At 39.1% G+C, this 13,081-nt stretch overlaps 1 protein-coding gene across 1 annotated transcript; it reads left to right on the forward strand.

Annotated features, from left to right (window-relative positions):
* The first annotated feature begins 5,358 nt into the window (after positions 1–5,358).
* Positions 5,359–12,071, forward strand: LOC133412913 (protein TUNAR-like). Its single transcript, XM_061696674.1, has 2 exons — positions 5,359–5,544; positions 11,435–12,071. Exons 1-2 carry the CDS (start codon positions 5,515–5,517, stop codon positions 11,618–11,620), a joined length of 216 nt encoding a protein of 71 aa, XP_061552658.1. The 5' UTR covers positions 5,359–5,514; the 3' UTR covers positions 11,621–12,071.
* Positions 12,072–13,081: the final 1,010 nt, after the last annotated feature.

A 13,081-nucleotide genomic window follows, 5' to 3' on the forward strand; every position in this document is an offset into this window, starting at 1 on the left:
TAATCAAACTTCAGTGTTTTGTGAAACACTTTGGCAGCTTCACATAAAGTGTTTTTGTCTCTGGGACTCCAAAATTCCTTCATATATTAGATCAATGTTTTATTAATGGGGTCTCTGTCAAAGGAACAGAGCTCAACCTGTCACTACAACAATTTAGTAAGAAATATTTTTTTTGGTGATCCAAAAATGCAGTGATCATGTTAGACTGTAAATGTAATACCTTGACACAATATGCATACTACACTGTACCTTCTTTTCAACACAGGTTAGGTAGGTTAAGAAAATTGTTTGTTGTGAACACCTAGTTCAGTACTGTGTGTACCTATGTTCATGTATTTTCTTTTTTTCCTTTTTTTAATGTAAATATATTTGCCAAAACAAATGTGTGTGTGTGTGTGTGTGTGTACAATTTCGAAGGAAAATCAATTCTCTTTGGAATAAGGCTGTATGTAACATGAAAATGTTTTTAGGATTCCTACTAATAATTTCCACCCTAGCCTGGATTGAGGGGGCGGTCCTGTTTTATATGACCACTCCCCCCTCTACCCATCCCCCACTCCAAGGTGCCAACACGGGAGCGGCTTTCGTTACAATGACGAGTTAGGGAGTGGCTACTTGTTGAGCCTCCCGCCCCGAGTCAAAAAAAGTGATATAAAGACAGGCTCCAATAAAGATGGATGCAGGGATGTCAGATTTGTGATACATTACAATCATATCAGCAATTTTAATTGCTGCACTGCTCCCCATATGCAGCTGTGGACTTTTTAAAAAATGACACTTCATAATTATTTTGCAGGCTCGTTTGTTATGGCTGAGGGACTCCCAAAGTCCAGGGACCCTAATTTGAGAATCACCAGCACTAAACGACATATTTTCATGAGATTTAAAGGCGTTTGTTGGGAGTGTGACAAATCTTTTTGTTCAGTCCTCTACTTGTTTTAAACCTCAACTAATTTTCCTCGCTACTTTCCTCGGTGGTTGCTTCAACAAACTGTCATCTTTGTATAACTTGGAGCTTTTGTTTTTACCAGTTTTGTCTATGTAGATCTCCACTGATGCTTCAAGGAAGCACATTATCTATCTTTTTATGCATCCACTCAAAGCCGTGAAGTTTGAATTTTACACAGTGTATTCGCATGACATGACATGCAGCACATTTGTCACCCAACTCCTTTTATATGCTTTCAGCTCCCAAGTCAAATCAACTCTCCACTAAATAAAGAAAAAACTGGAGTCAATTCATTACTTGGGTTATGCAAATCATAAGTCATACAATGTATATTTGCACATTAGCCACTTTACACTCAATATTTGTACATTGGCTGTACTAACACATTCATGATCACAGTTTTTAAATGTCTCAAATCAGTTTTCACATTACTATTGTCTATTACTTCATGGTCTTTTAAAATAAACCCATGACTGACATGAAGCTCAGTTAATGTTGGACCAACTATCGTTTAGCTAAACTGTGAGGTTAACGTGGTTTACCTGACTTTGCGGGTTGTATAGTGGCGGATCAAGTTAGATACTGTGTCTCTTATTTTTTATTTTAACCTTTCATGTTGCCACTCTCTTTTCCCCCGATTCTATCAAAAACAATCACAAGGCACTTCTGGATCATAGCATACTGGTGGGTTTGCCAGGTTTGAGCACACTACAAAAAAAATACTTTATCAAAAACCAAACGGCACACCGTCGTGAAAATTCTGATTTTCTAATGTTAACAGGCAAGATTTGTCACGTCATTTAGTTCAAGTCAAAGTCAAGTGGAGTCTTTCATATGTTTTAGCCAAGACAAAGTTGGCATCTGACTCGAGTCAACTCATATGACTCGAGTCTCCCACCTCTGCAAGCAACTGCACTGAAAAACATGAGTTGGAACACATGAGGAGGTGGATAACAAAGATGAGGTTACAAGTGGCAGTGCCTGTTTCTACACTGATATTGGCTTGTTAGAACGAACAGCGACGTGACACAGTGGATTATCAGCATGTATTCAGAGCACTCTGCGGATTTGCTTACAAAATTTGATGGAAACCCAGATTAATTGTTATAAATGTCCTTGCAGGAAGAGACACTGCGAGGCATCACATTTATGCACACCAGCGGCGTCACTTCACAGAGGGAATCGTCCTTTTACATTTCCATTTTTATTGTTGTTCATTGCAGGTCGTTTGTTGCACAAAGCGTCATCCGGCCTTGTTTGTTCTCAGCGTGTGTCAAACATATCCACTGGCATATATGGTGGAATATAGTTAATTTTTTATGTTTATATTTTGGTCATAAATTACATGTATTTGTGTGTGTGTGTTTTTTTAAAACAAATTTTTATTCTGGTCAGTCCAAGACAGACTTGTGTCAAGTAAATTGGTTTAATTTTCAGTGTAAGGTTCGTTGGAGCAAATTTAGGCCATGTCAATATTACAAAGATACATTCAAAACTCACAAAAAGTTTGGGATATTGAGATTTTGTGCTTTGTTGTTTACAATTTTTTTTAATTTTTTTTTATTGAAGGACAAAAAGCAAGTCCACATTAGGTACACCTGCATGCTCTACCGTACTGAGATTCAATACAAAAGCTGTACCAAAACATATCTTTCCAAATACAAAAAAGATCCGTCAAGACAGAATGTGATGCAACTCTTGTATTGGATGTTATTTGATTTTGCAGGAAGAAAATGGCCTTGAAGTGTATCTCCCTCCCAAAGAAGCTACTATTAGGTTCAGTGTGAGCTGATGAAGAACAATAAATATTCAAGGCGTGAAAGTGTCTTAAAATGAGAAATGTTCAGTCTGGCCTCTGTGTGAGTCATTTCTTCTCTTTCTTCTTGGGAGACAAACACTGAAAGCCGGTGTCCTTTTGTCTGGCAGAGGTGAAGTGAGGCAAAGGAGGAGGGGACGGACGATTCGTCCAATTGCTTCATTGCCTTGTAACATTCCCAAAGGTGACTCACGTTGGACGGCGGTATCAGTCTCATACGTTGCATGACTGGAATGGGGTGGCTGGTGAGGTAAAAGGTGCGAATCACAAGTAACAGAAAATAACTCACGATACGCTATTATGGAAATATTTTGCCAGCGATAATGACAATATCATGATACACCAGTTACGTGATCATCGATATGTTTGTATCGGCAACACATTCCAAAAAAATCTGCGGTCATTAAAACAAGAGTAACGGCGATAATTCCTCTGCTTTTGTCGTGACTCTTTGCACTTGGTCATTTGTTGACAAATGGAGTTACAATATCAACTTCCACAAATTTTAAGTCAAACACCATTAAGTGCGCGACTGCACATACAGTAATCTGATGCCAGTGTATCGAGACTGGATCGTGAGAGATAACGTTGCTACATTGATAGTTTCATCCAAGGTTGCTGACTGTTTGACTTGGTCAGACAAAGTAATGACAGTCTCCTCCATTCTTGAAGGTATTGTGGCTGTTCACTCTTCAAACAAAAATGAACAGGACAGTCAAACGTTAAAAATCAAACTGTGAGTCATTTAGATATGGAGTCTTGCCATTGGGAAGAGTCAGACCTGGACAGTATTGTTACTGTAGCTAATGCTGGTTTTTCAAAATTGTACCATGAGCAATTACAATGCATTATTGATGTTATCCACCATTAAAAGGGGAGTTTCCAATTAAGAAGGAAAAAAATAAATCACTTTTGTCATATACCGTCACTATAACCTGACAGTAGTACACGAATAAAATGATCTGGTGGAAAAATAACATCCTTCTCTAGCTCAGTCTACCTCTAATTAGATTTTTTGGGAAACCACACGCAAGAGGAAAAACAACCAAACAGTGACAGAGGGTGTAACTGACAAGGTGTCAATCATTTGCCAGGCACTCGTGGGCTCACTCATAGCAGGCACGCCTCCACAGCCTTGAGCTGACCTATTACTCCCGGCTTCAGGAGCTTTTCTGAAACTATGCCGGAATATCCACCTCCAGAACATAAAAAAATGCCCATAGATACGATATACGCTGAATTCCTGCTATTTGCGGAATTTTGCCCCCCTTCAAAAGCTTTATATTGTATTGTAAATGCCAAAGATGCCTCAAGATGGTGGCATACGACTCCTTTCGTTAATGAACCTCCGCAACTCACTTCAGCACAAAGATCCCACTTTGGCCACAGAATAAAAATAGCAAGTAGACAAGTTTTTCAGCAAATAAAACAGGATAGGTTAAATATAATCCACAAAGTGGCAAATTTGCGAATGTCGAACTGTGAATAAGAGTTTCGCTATAAATCGAATATTGATATACAGTACTTACGAAATGTACCAGCTCATCACCCAAAGTTAAGTTTTCAGCCACAACATGTAACTACCAAAATCCTTGTCGTTCCTGTAGTGGTTAATACAGTAGCATTTAACAGTTCTTTAACCCAAATTATATTTTTAATTCTGCAATTACGTTAGTGTTGTTATCCATTCATTTTCAAATTAGCTTTCACCAAAAAAAAAGAAAAAAATAGTAAAAGGACATGATTATTATTTGATAGAATTATAGCTACGTCTATTCATGCACATAAAATTAGTTTTAGTGCATGCTTGACTCATTTATGACTTCTTAAAAAAAATTGGGTGTAAAAAGTGCATTAAGTGTGAAATTCCTCATTTAATTCAAAATAGCATTGAAAGCTCACTGGAATCAAGAGTCTGCATTAAAGCGTTTCATGATGTTGGATGCTCTCTGTGGCAGGTGGTCTAATACATTTGCTGAGCATTGTCCACTCATTTTCATGCGACGCCAGAATACAAACACACACACGTGCACACTTCTCGGACCGGTGATGGTTTAAAAGTGTGCACACACACACTCAAACAAAGACCCACACATGCATGAGTCCTCCAAACATACCAGAAGAGACCAGACCCTCAGCCCTCATCCTGGCCTCTGTCACAATCGCTTCTTGTCGCCAGGCTTTGTGTATGTGTGTGTGCGTGTGTGTGTGAGACTCCCTTGAGTGCGTTGCCAGGCAACCACAGCTGCATTAACATGCGGCGGGGGGGAGAAAGAAAGCGAGGGAGAGTAGAGGGATGCCTCTTGTCTGAAAGCAGCGCGAGGTGACCGGTGCCCTTCGCATCACTCCTGACAAAAAGGTGTTTAAAATAACAAACTAAAAAGTTGGATTTAAAAAAAGTATTTGACAAGGCAGGGGACACAAACTGAACATTTTTGGGGGGTTTGTTTTGTTTGTTCGTTTGTTTGCAGAAGTGAGATGAAATAGGAGGACAGGCAGAGGGTGTTCACTTATCTCCACTCGGTCGCTCCCGCCCACATCAGACCATCATCCATTCTTCAACTTGATACCATCCTTCCACTCAGACAAGACGACAGAGAACACATGCGGTTTCAAGCTGGAGCAAGTTGAGAGATGAACAGTCAAGTGGACCGCCCGGACAACGAGCGAGCACCCCCCGCTGAACGATGAGAGGGGTCCGCTGTCGCTTTAGTTGTCTGTGCACTCCAGGGAAGTGTCCTGCTCCAGCATGTCCATGTTTTTCCTGATATTTTGCAAGGTAGGTCTGCAAATTTAACAGTCAATTGTACGGGGATGAATTCATGTATGATGTGAGGCTATGTCTACTTTATAAAAGAAAGCGAAAGGGGTTGGGGGCACGGGGGGTGGGGGCTTTCCAGGCTCAGTTGTCTTTGTGTGAATCATTCATGGAGGTGGCCAAAAAGACGATCCCGCGGGTGATGCCCGTCATGTCACGCGTGCTCTTAACAGGTTAAAGTGCCTCTTACGTAATGGCAACAATGACTTTAATTGACGTCTGACCCTCGGCGGCATGTTCGCTTCTTTGGAGCGGGTTTATTCCACCGTGCATTTTTTATTCAGGCTTGATCCTTAGAAGCTTTTCTCTCAAGTAAGCGCTCATGGGCCAAATCTTTAGGTACACCTCATTTCGAACTCTGCACAGTTTTGATAATATAGCCAGACATTACATCATGGTCAGAGGTGTTTCTAATATTCTGGTTATACTTCCAAGAAAAAGCATGTTTTCCAAACATTTAGTGATTTTCTTGTTAGCTGAAAAGCAAAAAAAAACATGTGTGTATGTGAAAGTTTTTTTTTGGTTTTTTTTTTTAAACTAAAATTTGACAATACATGTTTTTCCTGGACAGTGACAATTCTGGTAAACTAAACTCTTTCTGACAAGTCTTTGCATCCGTTTTCTAAGGCTTGTCTTAATTAGGACTGCAGCCAAGGCACCGTAAGCCCTAGACTGGTCGCTCGCCAATGGAAGGTCACATATAGACAAATGAACATTCACACTCAAATTCAGAACGATAGACAATTTTGAGTTTTCAATGAGCGTAATATGCTTTTGGGAATGTGAGAGGAAGCCAGAGTACCGAGAGAACATGCAAACTCCACACGGAGAGGCTGTGGCCAGGATTTGAACCCCTTGTTGATCGGCCTTGGCGTGGTCGACTAAATGGCATTTTTTGTTTTAATTTAACTGTACCTGATAAAGTGACTTTCAGTGACTGTATTAGAGTACGGTGGAGACTTTCCCCATTTGTTGGAAAAAGTCACCTATTGGCAGTGTTTGTGCTCTTTCTGAAACAGCCTATTTGAAACGCCTACAAGATTCGGGAAAAGCCCAGTCTAAATAGAAATTGGTGTTAAGGTGTCAAGTTGAAGTGCTGCATCGCAACAGACGGACAAGCTTTCTATGATGGGGAGGAAATGAGTTTAGCCTGGGTTGTTAGTGGAAGTTATTGCAGCACGTGCATGTTGACGTTATTTTTTCCAAAATAAATCCTTTATTTTTAAGGGTAATGTTGTTGGATGAGTTTGAAATGATAGACTGTTTTGTGATCATAGTTTGGGGTATACAGTACTTACAGTTTAAACAAAGCGTACAGGCAATTATAAATGTTTTTGGTTTTTTTGGAGGGGGCGTGAACAGAACAATGTCAACCCATCAAAGACCGAATCGTCATTCCAGTTGACAGTACGAGATGCTTTCTAATCTTCAAGTGTGTAAGTTGTGGGAGTGCACCTGCATGCGCATTCCGCGACGCCAAAAGCGAGCGTGCCGTGTCGGAGCACATTAGCATCTGGGTCCCCTTGTTTGACATGCTCGCGATTATTCACGTGGCAAATGGTTTTACTCTCCACTGATCTGCAGATGTTAGCTTCTATAAGGCGCAAGCGAGCCTGATTGTTGGGATTTGTTGTCTGAGGTGTGGCATTACTTCTTCTGTCGGCTCTTTATTTATTTTGTTGTGTTTTGCTTTGTTTTAAACGCCTGGGGGCTTGTTGCTGCACAGGTGAGAGCCCGGTCTCGGAAGGATAATAAATCAGGGAAATATAAAAAAGGTTGTAATGCTGTGCGGCCTTGACAACGACTGCCCGGATTAATCAGGCATAAAAGTGTTTAGATGAGCTCTTGAGTGACAGGAGCACTCAACAGTGAGAGAATCCTCTGTGCTTCTGCCGGATGATGCAAAGTCAAATAACTAATCAATTATAGTGATTATCAGAGGAGGAAAATGATCTTCCCACTGCCTATAGTAATAAGCAGGGAAGCAATTTCCATGCCAAATGTATTTGAAATATGCACAATCAAACAAATGTGTATCATTACTAGGCTTTACACGATCGGGATTTTTGGGGCCGATCAGCGAGTTTTAAAAAAAAGATAACCGATCGGGATCACAAGATGGAGGAATGTGTATATTTAAATGACCTGTTCATTTACTGTATATACTTGTTGACTTAATTGCTCAAAAAATTATATTTCCAATAAATGTATCATTGTTCCTCAATTTAGGCCAGTGAGGCATAGTGACAGACAGAACAAATGAATGGTCTTCTATTAGATGGCAGGAAGTAAATGCAGTAATTAATGGATCCACTTTTTGTGACATTTTTGTTTGTTGGTGGGCCGTGAGATTTTTCAATTGTAAAATATGTTCCTTGGCTCCATAAAGGTTGGAAATCACTTCTCTAGTCAGGTCATGTATTCTAATTAGTCAGGTCAAACCAACATTACAACATGACAGAAATAATGCGTGCTAACTTAATGTAATTAAATTACTTTATTATTAATTAAATTACTTCACCCACACCGAAACTTTAGAGCATGATTCGACAGAACGGCGGCATGTTTACGTACAACCATTCGTGCTACCAATAGTTCGCTAAGCTACATAACGTTTTTGTTGCCTGCTTGCGAGCCGTATCGTATTAAAAGTACGTGAACATACCTGAAGCAAGCCTTAAACGAACATCCTCTCCTGAGCACCGGTGACCACCAACACACGTTTTTCCCCATTTTATTCTTACAAACACACGGCACGATCCATTGTTGTCGTCGCCATGGTAACGAGTGTATCCGGTCGCGTTTGCGTTGAGACGATTAAAGCTCAGTGATCGGAAAAAACGAGATGCGGTGGTATCGGAATACAAGATTTTATTGCAGTAGTCTGACAAATTTGTCTGTAGTCTGATCCGGGCATTATGTGTCGTCTGTCTCAGAGGTGTTGTCTGTTTCACACCGCCGACATGTTTTTTTTTTTTTTTTTTTTAATAACTTTATTGGCCGTCAGATATTACAGGACTACGCCAAAAGACATGCGACAAGGCTAAAGATAAACTAGCTTTTGGATTCAAATATACTGTGCACGACAGCGATGCAGAGTACATTTCTTTAGCGGAGCCGATCAACGACTTATGACAAAGAAAAAAAATGCTAATTATTGGCCAATACCGATAAGGCCAATAAAATCGGTGTAAAGTCTAACTATTACTCAGGGTGTCCAACAAAAGTGACATCATTCCGTAGTTTAATAACATAGCCTAGTGTTTACCAACCTTTATTGAGCTGAGGCACAGATTTTACATTAAAAAAATCTTGCAGCACACCAACAACAAAAAACAATTTAAAATAAATTTTAAAAATGAAAATAATAAATTATTATGGTACCTTGACAATTTTTCATTTTCTGGAAATAAGTGCTCTAAAAGACAATATTTGCTTGTGAAATTGGGGAGTTATGTTGTCAGTAGTTTACAGAATAAACCAAAAATGTTGGTTTTACTCAAACATATACCTAAAAAAGCCAACTCTGAGAAAGTGTTCATTTTAGAGTGGCCTGTTTTTTTCCCCCAGACCTGTATAGATGGAAAAAAAATTATGACATCTCAATTTATTCTCAAATTTAGTTTACTTTAGTTGAACACAAAGTTATTTTGTTGTATGAATTGCAAAAGGTGGATACACTGGTCAATTTACACTCTGTCATCTAGTAGAAGAGCATTTACTAATTCTGCCTGTCACTATATGTTGCTGGCATAGTTAGATGAACACATCATACATACAGAGATAGCGCATACATTTGTAGCAAATAATTTTTGAAATAAGTGAAACTGGATATTTCCCGCAGTACAACTGACCATCCGTCATGGCGCACTACTGTGCTGCAGCATTTTTGGGGGGGGGGGGGGGCGAGGTGGGTTACTCCCTTTAAGACTCATACTCTTAGGGTTTTTGTCTCATGAATGACTGCGCCAGTCTACTATTGTTCACTTCTCGTCCCAGATGAACTCTTGTGTTGTTTTAACAAGTGGCTGTTTCGCATCACGATGACCTAGTGGTTAGCATGTCAGCCTCACAGTTCTAAAGTTCCAATCTCAGCTTCAGTCTGCCTGTGTGGAGTTCGCATGTTGTTTTTCTGATGTACTCCGGTTTCCTCCCAAATTCTACAAACATGCCTGTTAGGTTTATTAAAGCCTGAACTGTACTTTGGTGAGAATGTAAGTGTGAATGGTTGGTTGCCTATATGTGATTGGCGGGCGACCAGTCCAGGGTTTATGCCGCCTCTCGTCCAAAGTCAGCTGGGATTGGCTCAAACTCACCTACGACCTTCATGACTTACAACCGGTACAGATCATTGATACTTAACATTTACTTCACTTGAAACCATTTTGTTTTTACTCACAGACTTTCACTATTTACGGCAGGGCTCGGGACACTTTAAAATTTTGCATTAATCTTGTTTGTTGTTTTTGTTTTTTTTAATCCAACACTTGTCAGTGAGTGTGTGGTTCCGTGAATGTGACGCATGCAGCCAACATTACTAAACTCAAGTGGACTGATGGTGTTATCGCTAATTATATCATATTATACTTTGAATAAAAAGTTTACAAATAATAAACATTACAAAAAGGTGACATTGGTTCTCTTAAGGAGATGAGTATCACTGTAAGCACACACACACACACACACACACAAAAAGCAGATTTTAGCATCTAGTTTCGGTGTGGACAAAATGCTAACACACACAGGAAAGTTGACCTGCGCTTGTGTGGTCATAGCCAAAAAGTGTGTAGTTTATCATGCATCTACAAACTTTCCACTTCCTGTCAAGGACTTTCTTTTTAGTCCACTATACGCCTACAAGCTTTTGCTGTCGCTAGTTGTCGTGTGCAACCCACTGACCTGCAAAGAGAAAACACGTTTCTCCTGAGAGGTTTCGGATGCCAACTTGCACAAGCTGCTGCGCCTCTGGGATATACAACCCCAAAAAAATAATAAACATACTAAAGTTACTTTTTATACACCCCTCACCACAGGCTGCATAAAACAATATACAACTAGTTGCCATTATTTATAATGGCTGCAATCAACATATATAGGACACAGTTTTGAGCAGAAATCTTTTGTAAAAGGGCATCTTTCCCTACAGCATGCTTTCACCCATACCACACATTGACAATGAAGGTTTCATCGCCATGAACACTGTGCTCTTTTTGCACGCTTAGAACGGAGCAGATGGCTGATATTCTATTAAAGAAAAACACCTCCACGTAATTTATTTTTGATGGGAAAATATTTCTCGCCGTCGTGAATAAAACATGGCGGCACAGACGCAGCTATGCAACACGGAGTAACATGCAAGAGGCAAGATGACAGCGAAACTATTAATTTACTACGTACAGATTGTGGTCTATGGTCGTGTGTATGTGTGTGTCTGTCCAGGGTATTTATTTATATTCAGCAACAAAAAAGAGAGTTTATTTCATCCAAACTTGAAGATATTTGTTTTTTTTTCACTTCAACAAAAATTGAAAAATTTAGACATACTTGCTTTTTGATTTAACTGTGATGATAGCGTGACTAAACAACAAAAACTATGTAGTGTCAGATTTTGCCAGTTTTTTGTTTTTAAATCTGAAAAGTGAAGAAAGTGAATGCTTTTTTAAATTAGCCACAATGTAGTGTCTGTCTAACATGTCTCTTCAAAGTTTGTAATGATTTTTACAAATTGGAAAATTTCCCACCTCCTGTTATGTTTCTCACGTGCAAAATTTGCTCTGGGCCGCCGCCCCCTCCGCCACCCCATTTCCACACCACTGTATCACGGTAACATGAATTTGCCTGTTCATTCCAGACTGGTGTGAGACGCAAACTCCAGATGCTTCCAGGGAAAATGGTCAACACTGTCTACAGTGATGAGGAAAGGGGAACCCAAGACAAGGAAAGCAAGGAGGAGACCATCTTGGCCATGTTGGGCATCATTGGGACCATTCTTAACTTGCTGGTCATCATCTTTGTTTACATCTACACTACGCTGTAGAGCGGTTCTACATCAAGAACAGCAATAACGACCAATGTGAAGACATCCACAGGAGGATGGCGGTGGAGGAAAGACTGGAACGGGATCAAATGGGATCTAAGACCATACAGTGAACGTGCAAATATCCAGAACACTGGGTTGTACGTACATAACGCGTGAGGCTTATAATGACTTTGAAGGCTTTAAAATACAGCTCCAATGCTCAAAAAGGACTGCAACAACTTTCGGAAAAAACATTTTCTAATACGAAATATTCTCATCTTAAATATGTGTTTCAGATTTTCTTCTACGGAATAAACAATGTGGACTGTACGGAGACTTTTTCTATGAGAGTTTCTTAATAAAACAAATTTGTGTCATTGTGAACAGACTTGGGAAAGAATTTAAATGTATTTTTAGGTTTCTTAGGTTATTCTTCAGAATAACCCAACTGTGGCTTGTCTGAGTGTGTTTCCGAGGTGAAATTGATGTCAGTTTAAACTGCTGACATGATCAAAAGTTGAATTTAACTTCTACTCCTTCAAATCACAAACTAGCTGAGGTCAAGTAACCAAGTGTGTGTCAAATTAATCAATAATTGACTGAATTTATGCCCATCTTTAATATAAACACATTGCTTTTGTATCCGATATCAAAAGGCTGGCTTGTGCATCTACGCCTTAAATAAATTCCCAGGAAGTGTTCATTTATCAAGTTATTATTATCCAATAAATTGCTTCTCCTGTATACTGTAAACAATGTACAAGTTCCACTTTTAATACTCAATAGGGTCATTTTTATAAATGTGCTATTTAATTTATATTGTGAAGTCCAAGAGCTATACAGTAAACTGTTGACATTTCATTATAAAGGGTAATATGTTTTCTGGTATTGGAACAGAAAACATTTTTACATTTATATACAGTGGAGCCAGTGAAATAATTCGTTTCATGATGTTGGTTGACTTTCAAATTTCAAAATATTTTTAAAAGGTGATTTAAAATCCTTCCAGGGTCAATTTTAAAACCTTTATTAACTGTACAGACAATGTTTTACGTAACATTTTAACATTCCTAACTGTTGTACCAGTAAAAAGAAAGGTTCACCACTCTACAGGCATCATTTCGTTGAGTCTAACAACATAACAGCCCATTCTTGCTAAAATTATTATTTTTACAAGGTGTGTAAAAACTAGCTTGTATATTTTTTACTTTTTTTTCCCCCCAGGATAAAAACAGAAAATCACAGTACTCTTGCTACCACTCCTGTTCTTCTATGTGGCAAAAAATCAGGCTAAATTCAATCAATGCCTTTGTGATATCAGTTATAAAATCTTTATCTGTTTGAATATCCTGTTGGAAGTTTGCTAAATACATTTTAATTTTTTTAACACGGAGCCTATTTAATTTCGTTTGCCTAGTACAGTGATTTTCCAAGTGTGGCTCCCTCTATTGGTATGCGAAAGAATCACTGTATAAATCC

The sequence above is a fragment of the Phycodurus eques genome, chromosome 14, assembly GCF_024500275.1.
Source record: "Phycodurus eques isolate BA_2022a chromosome 14, UOR_Pequ_1.1, whole genome shotgun sequence".
In the NCBI taxonomy this organism is placed as follows: Eukaryota; Metazoa; Chordata; class Actinopteri; order Syngnathiformes; family Syngnathidae; genus Phycodurus; species Phycodurus eques.

Excerpts from the sequence above, each read along its gene's own strand:
- LOC133412913 (XM_061696674.1), top strand. The coding sequence starts at position 5,515 with ATGTCCATGTTTTTCCTGATATTTTGCAAG. Across the intron at positions 5,545-11,434 it reads TTTTCCTGATATTTTGCAAG|ACTGGTGTGAGACGCAAACT; the intron begins GTAGGTCTGCAA and ends TGTTCATTCCAG.